Source organism: Rhopilema esculentum, chromosome 9 (assembly GCF_057945365.1).
Source record: "Rhopilema esculentum isolate cy_ngs chromosome 9, ASM5794536v1, whole genome shotgun sequence".
In the NCBI taxonomy this organism is placed as follows: Eukaryota; Metazoa; Cnidaria; class Scyphozoa; order Rhizostomeae; family Rhizostomatidae; genus Rhopilema; species Rhopilema esculentum.
The window spans coordinates 2,676,317-2,692,411 of NC_142823.1; the positions used below are offsets into that span (position 1 = coordinate 2,676,317).

The window sequence follows — 16,095 nt, forward strand, 5'->3', positions numbered from 1 at the left end:
CGGGTCGGCGGTCCACTGGCTGAGCGTGCCGCGGGCCGGCGGTCCACTGGCTGGGCGTGCCGCGGGCCGGCGGTCCACTGGCTCGGGCTGTCGCGGGCCGGCGGGCCACCCAGACCCCGCTTTGGCGGGGTCGTCAAGAATGGAAACTCAGGCCAGGTGGGCCTTGCAAGACCCCGCTTTGGCGGGGTCGCCAAGAAAGGCTAGTTTACTTCCATTCCATAATAATAAATATCAATAGCATTAAGTAAACACTTTATGGAGGATTGTAGTCTATTTACAATAACATTCAGTAGAAACTTTTCAGTGGATTGTAGTCTATTTAGATAAAGTGTGGGAACTTATGACATATTTTTTATGGAACATGGATTAAATCGAATGAGTATTGAGCAGTCACCATTGGGGCCTGCTCGTTTGCCATTTTGAGAGAAACTTGAAATGGGTCTCAGAAGACAGCAGTATATATGTATTGTGAGGCGAAAGGAAAAATTGCAAAATATTGAAAAATTGCAGTATTAGGGAAGGATTTTTTACATAATTTGTTATTAGAGTGAAGGTGGTTGCTAAATTGGTGAAGGAAAAGCGTGAGAGAGCAGTTAAAGTTTAAATCAATAACTCAGTAGATTATCAAAGGTGTGATTTTGCTGTTTCCGTGTGCTTCAAACATTCTGTAGTTTATTTTTAGGCAATTAAACGATATTTATTGGTAGCTTCAACGTTCTTCACGTGCACAGTAGGTTTGATGTTGTGGAAATGGTTCTTTCATACTACAATTTCTGACAATACCCAGGCATCTTAAATTGCGAGCCTGGTTAGCCTAGCCTAATTATTGCGTTTAATGTGGGAACCTTGTTACTGTGCGTATTATAAGTAGGTCTATCATCCAGGACTCAATTAATTGATTTATTTGCCAAATAAAAGCAATTTGGAAACCATTCAACTGTTGGAGAGGTTGGTGGTGTTCGTTTTAAATGTACTACTAAGACCTTGTCAATTAATTGTCTATAGGTCAGATGATTTTTCGAGATTATAATCATGTTAACGCTATTTTTGGTACAGTTCACATATATCTAGCTACTTTTCACAGAATCTTCCTTTCTGATTCAAATCTCGTGATTTCATTGTTGCTAGGTGGTGTGTTAATATCAGCTCGGGCGTTTCCGCCTCGTTTTGACCTTTTAATACCAATGGATGAGGCCTTCAAATTTGGTAAAGCAATAGACTTGTTTTTTGGTTGCCCCCGACCTCCATTTTATATGGAGAAGCTCAAATTTCGATATTTTCATGAAGAGGCATGCAGCAAAGTGATTTATCTATTTCGTCTTCACCCCGACCAAATTTGAAAATAAATTAATCTTTATATGAATTTTACTTAATAGCTGTGTCTAAAAGTGTCAAAAATATATATAGTTCCACAAATGTTTCATTTTTGAGCACTACCACTAATGTTTCATTTTTGAGGACTTTTGATCATGCTATAAAACTTGACTGATTATCAACTGTCCTAATTTGTGTTCAATGGCAGATTTCTAGCAGAAAAACAAATATTTACTTCATCATCATAATAGTTATCAAAATGTTTGCTAATTTTGAAAACAACAACAATTAATAGTTACTATTGGTGAGCCAACCCTAGAGTGGAGAATCCTCAAAATAAAATCCATAACTAAAGCAAAATCTAAAATCTGATGTTTTCAAAATATTTGAGGCAAACCCTCAAATATATCACAATGGGGGAGGCGTGTATTTCACCAACATCCTCGTAAAAAACAATTGCAAGATTGGTAACAATAAATGGCTAGAGTTGAGGATCCTCCAAAGTTAAATAGCAGATTTAAAGCCAATTCTATTAGATGTTTATAACGCATAGGGGGCAAACTCTGTAAAAGTACAATGAGGGAACCGTATGTTTCATAAACATCCTCGTAAAAAAACCAATTGGAAGTAGGGTATGAAAATCTATGAAATAGGGGTCCTATCAATCGCTGAAACTATTTGAGAGCAGGATGCAAAATCTTGAATTATCCTTCAACTTTACAATAAACATACAAAGATCCTCTAAATCAATCAAATTATAACGAAACAAAGGCCAAAGAAGAAATGTCTTTCAATCAAATCGTGGTGTCAAAACGTCTCACAAATGCCCTGAAAAAAAGAGGAATAATGGTTACTAAATTTCAGCGCCGGTGTACGCGTAGAAACAATTCATTAAAGCATGTTTCCATGTCGAAATGGAAATGGCTGGAAAAATTGCTTAGCAGTTGTAAAATTGGTCTAAAAGCGGTAGAAAAACACGTACAAAAAAGGAGCAGAATGATTATTTTGACAAAAAGGGGCAGCTTCCTTCCAATCCATGAAAATATCGCAAAAGCAATCAATCAACTGTGAGGGGTTAGGGGAGGCGTAACTTCACCGGCATTTGCAATAGATGGAAAAATGTATTGAAAAAGTTATTAAATTTCTATACCACGATGAGGGCAACATGAAGTTTACAAAAACTCTACTAAATCTTGTCACTAAGGGTGTAGCATGAATATTTAAACAAAAAGGCGCAGCAAAAATTCGTAGAAAATATCGCGAAAGCAATCAATCAATCGCGAGGGTTAGGAGGAGGCGTAACTTCACCGGCATTCGCAACAGACGAAAAACTGCATTGAAAAATTTAATTTTTCTAAATAAACACTTGGTTTTTCGTTAAGAATTCATTCAACGTATTTATATAAAGAAACGCGAAACAAAATTTGAGTATAAACGAAGTAAAACACGAAGAGATCTTTGATATCAAAAATCGCTTACCGTGTGATGAAGCTGGATGAGAATATCTTTTACAATACTTTGGTCAATCTGCCACGGGAATGTCCTGCAAAAAATCCAAGAATAACCGAAATGAAAACTGTGACGCAGCAAGTTTACCAAAATCAAATGTCGATATCGAAGATCAAGGTTCCTAATCGGTGCGTCACTAATGATCGTTAACGATCCGCACTCACAAAAAGTTTCCCCAATAACGACCTTGCAGACAATGGGGTCACATCACAAAGGGGGCGTAGCTTGGTCGTCGTTCGCAACTCGTCAGGCAAAAATGTCCTATTAAGTTTGAATTTCCTGAATCTAGGCGTTACAATTCGCTGAGAATTGGTTGCACAAGTTGATAAATAATAAAATACCTCTATCTTGAAACGTAGATAAACAAAAGGGCCTGAAAATAACCCCGAAAACAAAATCGCGAATGCAATCAATCAATCGCGTAGGGATTAGGGGGACGTAACTCCACCGGCTTTCGCAACACATGAAAAACTTTATTGAAAAATTTAATTTTCTTAAATGAACACTTGGCATTTCGTTTAGAATTAATTCAGCATATTTATCTAAAAAACGGCAAACAAAATTTGAGTATAAACGAAGTAAAACACGAAGAGATCTTTGATATCAAAAATCGCTTACCGTGTGATTAAGCTGGATGAGAATATCTTTTACAATACTTTGGTCAATCTGCCACGGGAATGTCCTGCAAAAAATCCAAGAATAACCGAAATGAAAACTGTGACGCAGCAAGTTTACCAAAATCAAATGTCGACATCGAAGATCGAGGATCCTAATCGATGCGTCACTAATGATCGTTAACGACCCGCACTCACAAAAAGTTTCCCCAATAACGACCTTGCAGACAATGGGGTCACATCACAAAGGGGGCGTAGCTTGATCGTCGTTCGCAACTCGTCAGGCAAAACTGTCCTATAAAGTTTGAATTTCCTGAATCTAGGCGTTACAATTCGCTGAGAATTCGTTGCACAAATTGATAAATAATAAAATATAAAATACCTCTATCTTGAAACGTAGATAAACGAAAAGGGATGAAAATAACCCCGAAAACAAACGCACTAACCTGATGAATATTCAATTTAGGAAAGGTATTCAAATCGTGTTCTCGACACTGTACAGAAACATAAGCGAAAAGAATAAACAATACTCACAGTGAAAATTGCGTCCAAAATCAAGGGTCCATTGTGAGAATCATGTTGACTTCTTTTTCCAAACCTTTCTTTCCAACCGTGTGCTCTAAAATGCACCTGGCTGGAAAATGATCTTCGCGACAATTCATCATGGTTTTGTCCTGTTGAGACTGTTTTGACACAAATTGCACGGTCATTTATCAATCGATCCCCCATAAAAGGGAATTTTTCAGTTACCGGGAAAAAAACTGTCCCTGCAACAATGCAAATCGCTACGTCATCGGAACGCATCGCCAAAAGACCATGATAACCATGAGAGTGCCTAGTAGTTTAAGCAACAATGATGAGATAATCATGACAATCATAACTTTTGCTCGTACGGTCTCGAGCTTTTGGGAGAAAGGTGTCGCAAGCGAGCTGTTTCGATTCCAAAAAAACCTCGAATCAAAACTTCCATCCAGAAGGGAGAACCGAGCTGTGACGCAGCAAGGTTTTCTTGCAAAGGAAATCGAAGCTCGCAGAAACTTGAGGATCCCGCACTTAATTGCTTCTCCGCACAAAGAGGTGGCGGTTAACGACCTCGCTGACAAAGCCTAACACGCTTAACGACCCGACGTAACCTTTTCTCCGGAGAGGCAATCAGGTCCGCAAGCAAAGCAACTTCCGCCTAGAAAAAGTTTGTTTCGAGGATTTTCAGGCAGGAAGACGGGACCGAATCGAAAATCGAAGGCCAGCTGCAGACTCACGTCGACGGACGGGATCGAACGGAGGAAAGAGCGGGACGTTTCGAGGAGGCCTCGAAACCGATCTCGTTCGAAGAGGCGTCGAGTGGGTGAGACCGTGTGCAGACGTGCTTGCCCCTCATTTGCATAGTAGCACATTCGTTGTTTCGAAGCTAATTTGCATAGTAGGATTTTAGTATATTGAGACTAGTACAATTAGTGGTTCATTGTTTTAATGGTGAAAGGGTTGTTATAACTGCTTATTGTGTTGATCATGTGTGTGAACCTATTATAAATCAAAACATTGCGTTTGCTTATGGAAAATATGAGCATTTGAGTCGGTTGCCATTAGCAGACCAATCTGATAACAATGATTCTTTGGAAATTCAATTGCTGATTGGATTAGATCATTATTGGTCCTTAATCGATGGTCAAGTCACACGGGGGGAAATGGGAGATGGACCCATTGCAATGAAAAGCAAACTAGGTTACGTACTTTCTGGCCCTGTTGATACGCCTCCTAGTTATGCAAATGATCATCGGTTCTCGACCCATTTAACCGAGTCACACATTCTCAAGGCGGAGTGTTTAGTAGTCAATAGTGACAGTGAAGTAAATGAACAAATTCATAAATTCTGGGACTATGAAAGTATAGGCGTAAAATCAGAATCACCAGCATTCTGTGATAATTACATGGAAAATGAAATTGAGTTTAATGGGCGGCGTTATGAAGCAAAATTGCCGTTTAAACCCGAACACGAGCCTATTTCAGATAATTTTCTGTTATGCAAAAACAGGTTGCATTCAGTTTTGAAACGGTTGAGTAACAAACCAACAATCTTAAACGAGTACGATAAGGTTATTCACGATCAGTTAAAGGAAGGTGTTATTGAAATAGTTGACAAGACTTTGGATATCGAACAAAACTATGAACCGGGTCATGTAACATATCTTCCACATCATGAAGTATTAAAAGAAGATAGAACCACGACAAAATTGCGCATAGTTTATGACGCTAGCTGTAAAAGATCAGGGGAAGTTAGCCTTAATGACTGTTTAATACAAGGCCCATCATTAACGCCAATGATTTTGGATATATTACTACGTTTCCGAATACATAAGGTGGCAATTGCCGGCGATATTGAAAAAGCCTTTCTTAATATCGAAATTCCCCCTGAGCAACGCGACTTTCTACGGTTTCTATGGGTAAATGACGTGAGCAGTGAGAATCCTGAGTTGATAAAATTACGCTTTACGCGCCTCGTATTTGGATTGACTAGTTCTCCATTTGTTTTAAACGCCACATTGCGTAAGCATATAATGACCGAAGGAAAAAATGACCCATTGTTTGTGTACAATACACTGAGATCGTTATACGTTGACGATTATCAATCCTCATTCTCTACCAACAATGAAGCATTCGAAACGTATAGAAAGCTGAAGGACTCTCTTCACAAAGTCGGGTTTAACATTCGTAAATGGGTTACAAATAACAAGGAATTAAAAGAAAGAATTAAAAAACATGAGGCCTTGTACACCCCCGTTTCAGAAAACGCTAATGTGCTGGAAGATCCCAATCACGAACAACCAGATACAAAGGTATTGGGAATTGGTTGGAATCTAATTACAGATTCGTTGAAACTTGACTTTGAAAAAATTGTAAGAGATACATCGATTACTATGGTTACAAAAAGGTCAATTCTGTGCACTACAGCCAAATTCTATGATCCATTAGGATTGATATCGCCAGTAATCCTGCCTTTAAAATGCCTCTTTCAAGAGTTGTGTAAGATAAAAGAAAACTGGGACTCTCCAGTGCATGATAAAATTGCACAGAAATTTCGTGACATCATTCTCGACATAAGATCGTTTTCAAAAATCGAATTACCTCGTTCCGTGATGCATGAGGTCGAGGTTTCAGACATAAAATCAGTTCAATTGCATGGTTTTTCGGACGCAAGTACAGTAGCATACGCAGCAAGCGTTTACTTAAGAGTTGAAACGTCATCAAGAGTTGTATCTCATTTAATTGCGTCGAAAACGCGCGTAAGTCCCTTGAAATCGGAATCAGTTCCACGTTTGGAACTTATGGGGGCATTGATTCTTGCCAGACTTATGAAAACGGTATCGGACGCGTTGAGCGCTACATTGAACATTGACCAAACATTTTGTTGGTCAGACTCGCAAATTGTCATCTGGTGGATATTCGGAGAAAACAAAACATTTAAGCAGTACGTACAAAATCGCATTAATGAAATTCGCCAGCTTGCGCCAAAAAACTGTTGGAGATACTGTCCCAGCGATCAAAATCCGAGTGATATTGCATCTCGTGGTATCAAGTGTACAAAAATTGTTGAAAATGAACTTTGGTGGTTAGGGCCTAAATTTTTAAGGAGTTCAGAGGCCACGTGGCCAAACGTGTTGAGTTACGATATTGCAAAAAAGGGCATGAGTAACGAGTTAAATGAATTAAAGGGGACAAATAAAGAAAGCGTGATGGCTTTATTGGTTTATACTAAAAGTAAACCTTCATTGAAATTACAGGAATTGATTCAGTGCGAGCGGTACAGTAGTTTACAACGTCTCCTTCGTGTTACTGCATATATTCTCAGGTTCATAAAGAATTTAAAATCCAAATTGAATCAAGACTCAATTGAAACGAAGCAAATGCTGTCTCTGGATGAAATCGAGAAAGCTCGTGAGCTTTGGATTAACGAGGTTCAAAGTTACATTCCTCAAGAAACGGATTTTGAGAAATCGAGCAACTTGCTTGGATTATTTTATGACGATAAGGGCATCATTCGGTGTAAGGGACGAATCGAAAACGCGGATCTTCCGTATGAAACGAGATTTCCAATATTGTTGCCTCGTAAGCATCATTTCACGGATTTGATAATTTGGGAATCCCATATAATTGTCAAACATAACGGGCTACGTGAGACCCTAAATGAAGTACGAGCGTCGTTTTGGATCATTAAGGGCCGACAGAAGGTGAAGAAAATAATTTCGAAGTGTGTACATTGTAAAAAGATAGAAGGTCGAGCGTACGGTACACAAGTAGCACCGGCACTGCCAGAGTTTCGAGTTTCAGACACTTATGCGTTTTCAAAAATTGGAGTCGATTTTGCCGGACCGCTTTACGTCAAAGACATCTATGCTAAGGACACAAATATGAATAAATGCTATATTGCTCTATTTACTTGTGCAAATAGTCGCGCGGTACATCTCGAGCTTGTACCTGATCTCGAAGGAGAATCGTTTATACGTTGTTTAAAGCGTCTTATTGGTCGCCGAGGGATACCTTCTCTTATCGTATCTGATAACGGGAAAACATTCAAGGATGCGAAAGTTCACAGCTTTATTCATAGCAGACGTGTTCAGTTTGAATGGAAGTTTAACGTTCCCCTGGCCAGTTGGTGGGGTGGTTTTTTTGAAATATGTGTGCGTCTGGTCAAAAGATGTCTCAAGAAATCTTTGGGTAACGCGAAATTAACTTATGAGGAACTGGAAACAGAACTTATTGAAATTGAAGGAGTTCTCAATTCTCGTCCGTTAACCTATGTGTATAATGAATTGGGTGAAGTCCCATTAACACCAGCTCATCTTTTCATGGGACGAAGACTTCTCGATCGAACATCGTGCGGGGAAGAAGAAACGGGCTCAGAAGTTTTGAAGCTGAGTAAACGTTCCAGGTACTTAGCGTCAGTCATAGATAAATTTCGAAAATCTTGGAAAAGAGAATATCTCACGTCATTACGTGAGTTTCATAATTGCGGAAAACAGACAACTTCGGGTATCAACATTGGTGATATAGTATACGTACACGAAAGTAAATTACCACGCCAACGTTGGCGAATGGCGAAAGTAACAAAATTACTACCGGGAGGAAAGGACGGTGTCGTTCGTGCAGTAGAGTTACTTACAAGTAACAGTGCAAAGAAGCATATAACAATAAAACGTCCTATACAAAAGTTATATCCGATCGAGATCCGTAGTTCATCAGAAGTGACTGAACAAGATTCCGAAGAACCTCAAATTACTATCGTTCGTGATCAAGACGTACCAGAGATCATTGTAAATAAAACTTGTTGAACATTGCTTAACTTGCTTATCTTTTCAGTTTAGTTAGTACCCTTTCTTCTTATTTTGTGGGGGGGAGGGTGTTGTAATTAGCGTACGTCACGTGACATTATTCTATTTCTATAGAGTTTTGTTTGGTAGTTGTTGAACAGAGTTGTGGAGTTATGTTGCGAAAAGGAGTTATGTTACGTTGAAGAGTTATGGAGTTCAAACTATGAACTAAGTTTGATATACGAAAGTTATTATAGAGTTACGTTTGCGTTGTATATATTATTCTTTTGTAAATAGCCTTTTTGAGTTGAGAGAATTATTGGAGTCAAGTTTGGAATTGGGTTGTATTTCGTTATGTGTTATCTGCTTGGATTCCACGAACCAGGGTGACGAAACACAGGTTTAAATATTAAAAACAACCCAGATTCAATTTCACAACAAGTTGCTCTTTAACAATTTGATTCATTTTGTAGTTGTTTTGTCCTTATTCTTAACATCTTGCCCCACCCTCTTCAGAGTACAGAAATATTTTCAAACTTCCTTCGGAAAAGAAAATCTTACTTTAAAACATTCCTCATTTTTATTTGGTTTAAAATGGGCTTGGTCAGAAAATTGGCGTACTCAGCATTTTGGGAGTTTGCTAGCAAAATCGTGTGATAATTGCATAAATAATATATTGTGTAAATAAATAGATAAAAAACAGTTGATACCTAAATTTTACAGTGCAAATTAGTTCTCCGAACTAATCCATGTAAAAAGCAGGAAGTATGTAAATATTATTTTGCTATTTATCTATTCATTTCTGTATTTTGAAACCAAAAGGCGCATCAAATTTCAAATATCTATTTTTTCCTAATTTTTAGCCACCTTCCTCAATTTTTTTTAAACCACCCTTCAGTCAGTGGCCGGGGGGCTGTGATTTTCTCCTGACTTTCCCCCTGCTTAACGGCTGTTCCAGCGTCTCTAGACATGAAGGGATTCTACTTCCAGGCAAGTTAGAAACATCAAAAATTAGGGATAACGTAACTGGGTCTTGTTCTACTGTTTTACAACCAAAGTATTAACTGGCATGCTCAAGTCATCCAAAGATTTTTCATTCCAAAATAAAATGTAGAAGAAAAAGTGTCTGAATTTTGAGCCTTTCAAACTACTGAATCTTTATTTGCAAAATAATCCTAAACTTTCAGTTTAGGAGTATCTATCGCTGCCTTTATCTTACTCAGAGATGTAGTGGTTCTGAGTGCTGTAGTAGAGGCCCGCGGTATTAGGGTAGGAACAGGGTTTTGGCATCCAGATTAGGGGTGGAGGGGGAGCTCATAAATAATAAAACTTACCAATAAAGACATAGATGAAGCAAAATTTAGGTGCGATTTCACCTACCGATAGATTTTACCGACCTATCGAAGATTTTGTGGACCAGCTGAGCAACTCGTTTGGATTTTAGGGCTGTCACAGCCCCTACATTCCCCGCTAGCACGCCCATGGAATTGGGAGATTCGGCTCCCTTTATGATATCAAATTGTTGTCATTTGTCCTTCTTAATATTGTTTTATTGCAATTGCCTAAAAAATTTTAATATCATTGTCCTTTCTAAGCGCATAACGCACCAGTGCTTACCTCCATACATCTGGGAGAATGCGATATCCAGCAAAAATGTAGAGGAAAACCAGGATCAAGGGATGGACGGATTCGTTTCTGCTAGCCTAGATACCAAAATATGGATCATCAAAATTAGCTATTTCTATTACAAGTCACTGGACAATGAAACATCTAAATTCTGTCTGGGCAATATAAATGTTTAAGAAATGTTTTTATCAAAAAAAAACATGTAGAAAATATAATATATCAAAGAACAGCATGACGACATTAAGCGTGTTACTCGGAGTTGCAACTGACAACCGTCCTGTTCTTTACACCAAGCGTGTACAGCTCTGTCTTTACGTCATGGCCTGTGTTCCAGGCCCCTAGGGCTCTTCATGACAGAAAATAACTAATTGTGAAAGCAATATATTTTCTCGGGGAGGGGCGGAAAATTCTCTCGCAGTGCTTAACAAAAAATAGTTCATGCTATTATTTACTATATCATAACTGAACGCTATCTAGATGAAATGTCGATGTGCGCGTATTTTCTTTTTTTATCTCATTCTATGCCTTCACCCGGCTACATCTTCCTTTCTTCCTTCATTGCTTTAACCATCTACAGTTCACAACTAATACGTGTTTTTACTCTATTCAAAGATCTCAAGCGGGGTCTCTAACAGCTAAATAAAGATTGACTACACTTTCCTGAAACGTAATAAACACTTATTAGAACTATTGTTAGGGCAAAAAGTAACTGCTGCTATAAAATGGTAGGCAAAGATTTTAAAAACCAAGCCTTGATAAGCAAGTTGAAACAGCCAGTTAATTAGATGGAATTTGCGATTTAAAAATATGAAAATGTATTAACTGTGCATAGAATTAATAATTATGTAATGCTTGCTTCCTGTCATATTTTACAAATAAAACTACTTACCTTGAAAGCAGTATAAAGGGCCATAAGAACGACGTTAAATTCGATAAGTTCTCTAAAGGCATCTTCTTTGCCGTATCTTTCAATACTGTGGCCAAATATCTGCCAGGAAATAGAGAAAGTAGAATATGAGAACGCGACCCAGGAAAATGATAGTAAATTCACTGGACAATGAAATATTAAAATTCTGTCTATTTAAATTTATCAATAAATAAGAAAGAAAGAAACTCGTTGTCATTATCATGGTAAGGCCTATTTCAGCCCCAGTTGTCATGGAAACAATAGTGCCTGCAAAGTTACAGTTTCCATTTGATATATAAATTTCGACTAAAGAAATTTCCCCCAGTCTGGAACTATTGAAATGGAATACAACTGTATGTTAGAACAAGCACCACAGAACCTTGAGAAAAGTGAGAGGGGGGGGGCTAAAACTTAACAAAAAGAGGTTTGACTGAGTAAATTTCTTTGTCATCATAGCCACCCCCGAACCCCTGCTTCGCGGTTCCTGTAGATTTAGGGATTTTCGAAGTTCTGAGTGCACTACGAAGCAAAAATGTGGAAACTTTGTCTAGAATTTAAAAAACTGTTTTATTAAACGCCATGTATCATTTGGATCTAAGATATTAATACAAAATAATCTTCCAAACATATTAGTGTAAAGGTTAATTTTCAAGAAATTTTTAAAGAGTCCCTCGTTCATGAGAGAGTTTTTCGTACAGAGGGAATTGACTTATAATTTACGAATAAAAAATACGCTGCAACTTCCGCCTACCGAAACGATATCATTTGGGATAAACTCATTGACATTCGGGGGGAGCATTCTCTGAAACACCTTGCCTGATACGATAAAAAGTGTGGAAAACGTATCCAAATTGAAAAAGGCATTAATGCCTGGAAGGGAGACAAATGTAGCTGTAAAATATGTAAATAGGTAGATTAATATTGTACTTTTTTCTTTTCATGCATATAAATAGTTGGTATTAATTAGTCTTACATAATTATCTTTGTATATTAACTATTGCTCAAACCAACTGTAAATAAAGAGATTATTATTATCATTATTAAATTTTCCCTTTTTCGATTCGAAAGTTATACATTCGATGCTCATACATAGATTTTGGTACACTACTAAGGGCGATCCGTTATACGATAGTTAGAAAACTTAAAACTCTGGCTTTTTAAACTCAAATAATACTACGCGTTTTAGAGGAAAGGTTCTTCTAAGAAAATGCAGACATCGTTCAACATTTTTGATTATGTGCTTAGGTTGCCCCTCATGAAAGCATTCATAACAAGCATTACAAAAGTATATAAAATATGGCTCTCATCATAAATTTATCAATGTTTTAAAGTCCTTGCGAAATTCTGAGATTCTTTGTTTGGGAGCAGAAACATTCTGGATTGAGCGCTCGACGTAGTTGTGCGATGAAAATGTTATTAAAACAAAAATGTTATTAAATCCTGTATTTAAGGGGATTTTCGTTCAAGAGATAAATATAAAAGTACAGTTAGACTTTGTTAAGCCGCCTTACGGATAACTCGAACTTCACTAAGTCGAACTGATTTTCAATTCTTATTGGATTTTTTTCCCTTTTCAGACCATTTCCTAACTTTCTTGAAGGTCCGACTTAATAGGAATCAACTGTATACTCGTTAAATATAAATACAGTTGAGTCCTGTTAAGTCACGCCTTCAAGGTGAGTGTATAAGGAAATGATCCGACTTCTCAGGTGTACGACTTTTGAGTGACTTGAATAAAGGCCGATTTCCATTTGCCATTTTTGTGCGCGCGGGCGTAGCGCCCAAACCTGAGCATGCGTAGCTAAGTGGCGCTCACAGCGGACGCAAAATTAACTACGCATGCTCAGATTTGGGCGCTACGCCCGCGCGCACAAAAATGTCAAATGGAAATCGGCCTTAAGATAGAAAAATCGAGTGGGAATTGAAAGTCAGTCCGACTTAATAAGTCCGAAGAGGTACGACTAAGCGGGATTCAGTTATAGGAAAGTACATATTTACACGTATTTATAAGAAACCGGTTTATGAGAAACCTAGTACTAGAGCCCCAAAAATGTAAGAAACCTTTAGAAATAAATCAATGTTTTTAAGAAACTCCGAAAAAAAATTAGATGACTTTCTGAGCCGGAAGATAAAACGTCAACAATCAATTTTTGCTTGATTTAAATTTGCTAACACATTTTTATTTAGAGTAACACGGGATGTTAAGTCTACTTGTAGTAGCATGTGGGTTTCCGATAACTTTGCTTAATAGGCTGTTCCCGTATTACAACAATTTAAGCACACTGTACCGGGTGTCTCGATACAAAATACCCCTGTCTCGATAAGAATAATGAACAAGAGATACGATATCAAATCTTACTGTTGTGTTATAACCTTAAATACAATTAATATGTGAGGGAAAGCGCAAAATTTGATGTTAAATGCTTATCTAAAAAAAAACTTCTAGGAAACTTTTAGTACTAGAAACTGGTGAAAAATTAAGAAACTTTTAGTATTAGGACCCAAGCTAGGTTTCTTATAAAAAAACGTGTACGCACGTAGGAATCATGTAAACACAAACCGTTAGTGCGTTAGGATGGTCCTTGCGCTTCTGAGATCGAAAAGATCCGATGTAAATTGGTATCAATGCCATTATGATCAGGCAACAATCAGCAACGAGACGTCCTTCTGGTGTATCATGAACTTGGGATGTAGGCGCATTTGTTTTTGCATTGTTGGCTGCAGCTTTGAGAGTCTCCTCAGCCAAATCTGCCATCTTTGGTTGACGCAGAAAAATTCAGTGAACAAGTGAACAAGCTGTGCTTCAAGTCGAGCTTCAACTGAGCGAGCGAGCTTTCTGCATCTGCCTGGCAGACTGGTTGCCTTGCTACTCTTATAAAAAACGTCTTCACAATTCGTAAACAAAAGTATTTGTTTTCCTAGAAATTTTGCTATACTTAGACATGTCTTCCAAGAAGTACAACCAGGCTTATTTGAAATCTTTTTTCATATCAACGGGGCTATTACTAAAACATGGAATGGGGCATGAGGGAACGGAATCGGGGTATTTAGGGGACCCAGGAAAATAGGGTAATCGAGGAATGAAGGGGGAATTGGGAATGGCAATCGGGGAACTAGAGAATATAGGGAAACATTGCAATCGATAAGTCAATTTACCAGCTTTAAACAGGGACCGCGGGTCATATTTCAGATTGTTGGTGCTAAAACGTTTTCAGGGGGCTAAACATGCTGAAAACCAAATGCAGGGCGATTTCTGGTATGATTTTAAGTACATTTTAGAAAGTATTGGGGGGGGGGGCAAACGCCCTCGTTGCCTCCTTCCCCCGCTTCTGCGGTCCCTAGATTTATACATCCCTAGCCTTGAAGCTTAAGAAAGATTAAGAACAGCCAATCTGAACCTCAATGTTTCTTATAGAAACAAAATGCATGCGGGGTAGAATATGGCATGAAATGTTGATCAAGTTCGTAATAAGCTTTTTCCCAAACGAACATATTTTCTACCTATAAAACGCACTAACTTAATCAAAGCAGGTGTATGTAACAGTCGAGTGGAGACTGACCCATGCCAGCATAGGGCTCAAATCTTGATTGGCTGAGAGCTTGCGCTAAATCATGTGACCTCTCTCGCCGCTGAGCCAATCACAGCCCCGGAAAGTGTAAACAAACTTAGGCCAAAGCCGAAAATTGGGCATTTTTACCACCGTCCATTAAAAAAATAACGTGTAAAATCTGCTACAATAAATTTCAAATTTTTTTAACTACATCCCTACACAGATAAATTTCCCACAAATCTACCGTGGAACATGACCTCGATTTTGCGTTGTTAAGAAAATACAGCGTTGTAAACCTAGCCATAGGAAACCTTCACATCCAAGGGGTTTAAAATTAACACAATTTCAAGTCAATTATTGCTGTTACCCCATAAAACCAAAATTTTGCATATTTCAGTTGCTTTAAATCTGAATATCACATTAGACTCAGCTTAGTTTTAAAAAACTCTGACGAACAACGCATGCAGTCTTTACTAGAGCTTTGATCAACACAAAAATGAGAAAATTTCCCTTTTCAAGACAAAAACTCTCAATAGCTTTCAACTGATCATGTAAAAATGCTCCACCTAGCCGGAGAAGCTTTTAAACTGATACATAATGACTTATTTTGCGACTGTACCATGTCCTGAGCATCTCTGCTGAAGCACAGGTATCTAAGTATTGTGGGGCGTGAAACGATTAGTTCTAAACATGTGCTGGGCACCCAAACAGAATCGTAATATATGTACATAAAGGGAAAAAAGCTACTCAAAACCTAATTAGAAATACTTACTGTGTTTCTGTGAGTGTTAGAATCCTGCTTTGCCAATTTTTGAATCATGATTTACATAACGCGTTTGAAGGTAAATTTTTGGGTTATTCTTGTCCTTGTGACATAAGAATTCATATTTCGAACAATTCTTCACGCCCATCTCTTCCAGTCCGTTGCAATTTTAAATTTAGGAGATAGAAATGATGAAGACTTTTGAAAGCAGGAACTACCCGCATGTTTCTCAAATTTCAAAAGTTAGCAAATGATGACGTGTTGTAACAAAGTGAATTTTCAAAAAATTAAATTCAACTTTTAAAAGTATTGCAAGGGTTTCGAGATTTCGTGACTTTTCAGTGAAAGGTCAGTGCTTTTCAGTGCTTGGTTTCGAGATTTCGTGACATATTGATTCTTCGAAAAGTAACTTATGATAGTTTCAGAATAAAGAGAGATGCAAATTGTTTGCCATTTAGTTTTAGAATAAAGAGATGCAAATTGTTTGCCATTTTAATTGTTTTGC

General features: G+C 37.9%; 1 protein-coding gene and 1 long non-coding RNA gene across 2 annotated transcripts in view; both read right to left on the reverse strand.

Annotated features, from left to right (window-relative positions):
- Positions 1–14,232, reverse strand: part of LOC135688881 (signal peptide peptidase) — a 34,594-nt gene extending 20,362 nt beyond the window's left edge. Inside the window, exons 1-3 of the mRNA XM_065205932.2 lie at positions 13,837–14,232; positions 11,259–11,357; positions 10,361–10,446 (exon numbers count right to left, since the gene is read on the reverse strand). Of these exons, the coding sequence (XP_065062004.2) occupies positions 10,361–10,446; positions 11,259–11,357; positions 13,837–14,031 (380 nt within the window). The 5' untranslated portion in view covers positions 14,032–14,232. The remainder of the gene's footprint in view (positions 1–10,360; positions 10,447–11,258; positions 11,358–13,836) is intronic.
- On the reverse strand, positions 1,545–3,877 carry LOC135692249 (uncharacterized). The gene is made up of 3 exons (XR_016144098.1): positions 3,442–3,877; positions 2,794–2,857; positions 1,545–2,142 (listed from the first exon to the last, which is right to left on the reverse strand). It is a non-coding gene; the product is annotated as an uncharacterized LOC135692249 (long non-coding RNA).
- Positions 14,233–16,095: the final 1,863 nt, after the last annotated feature.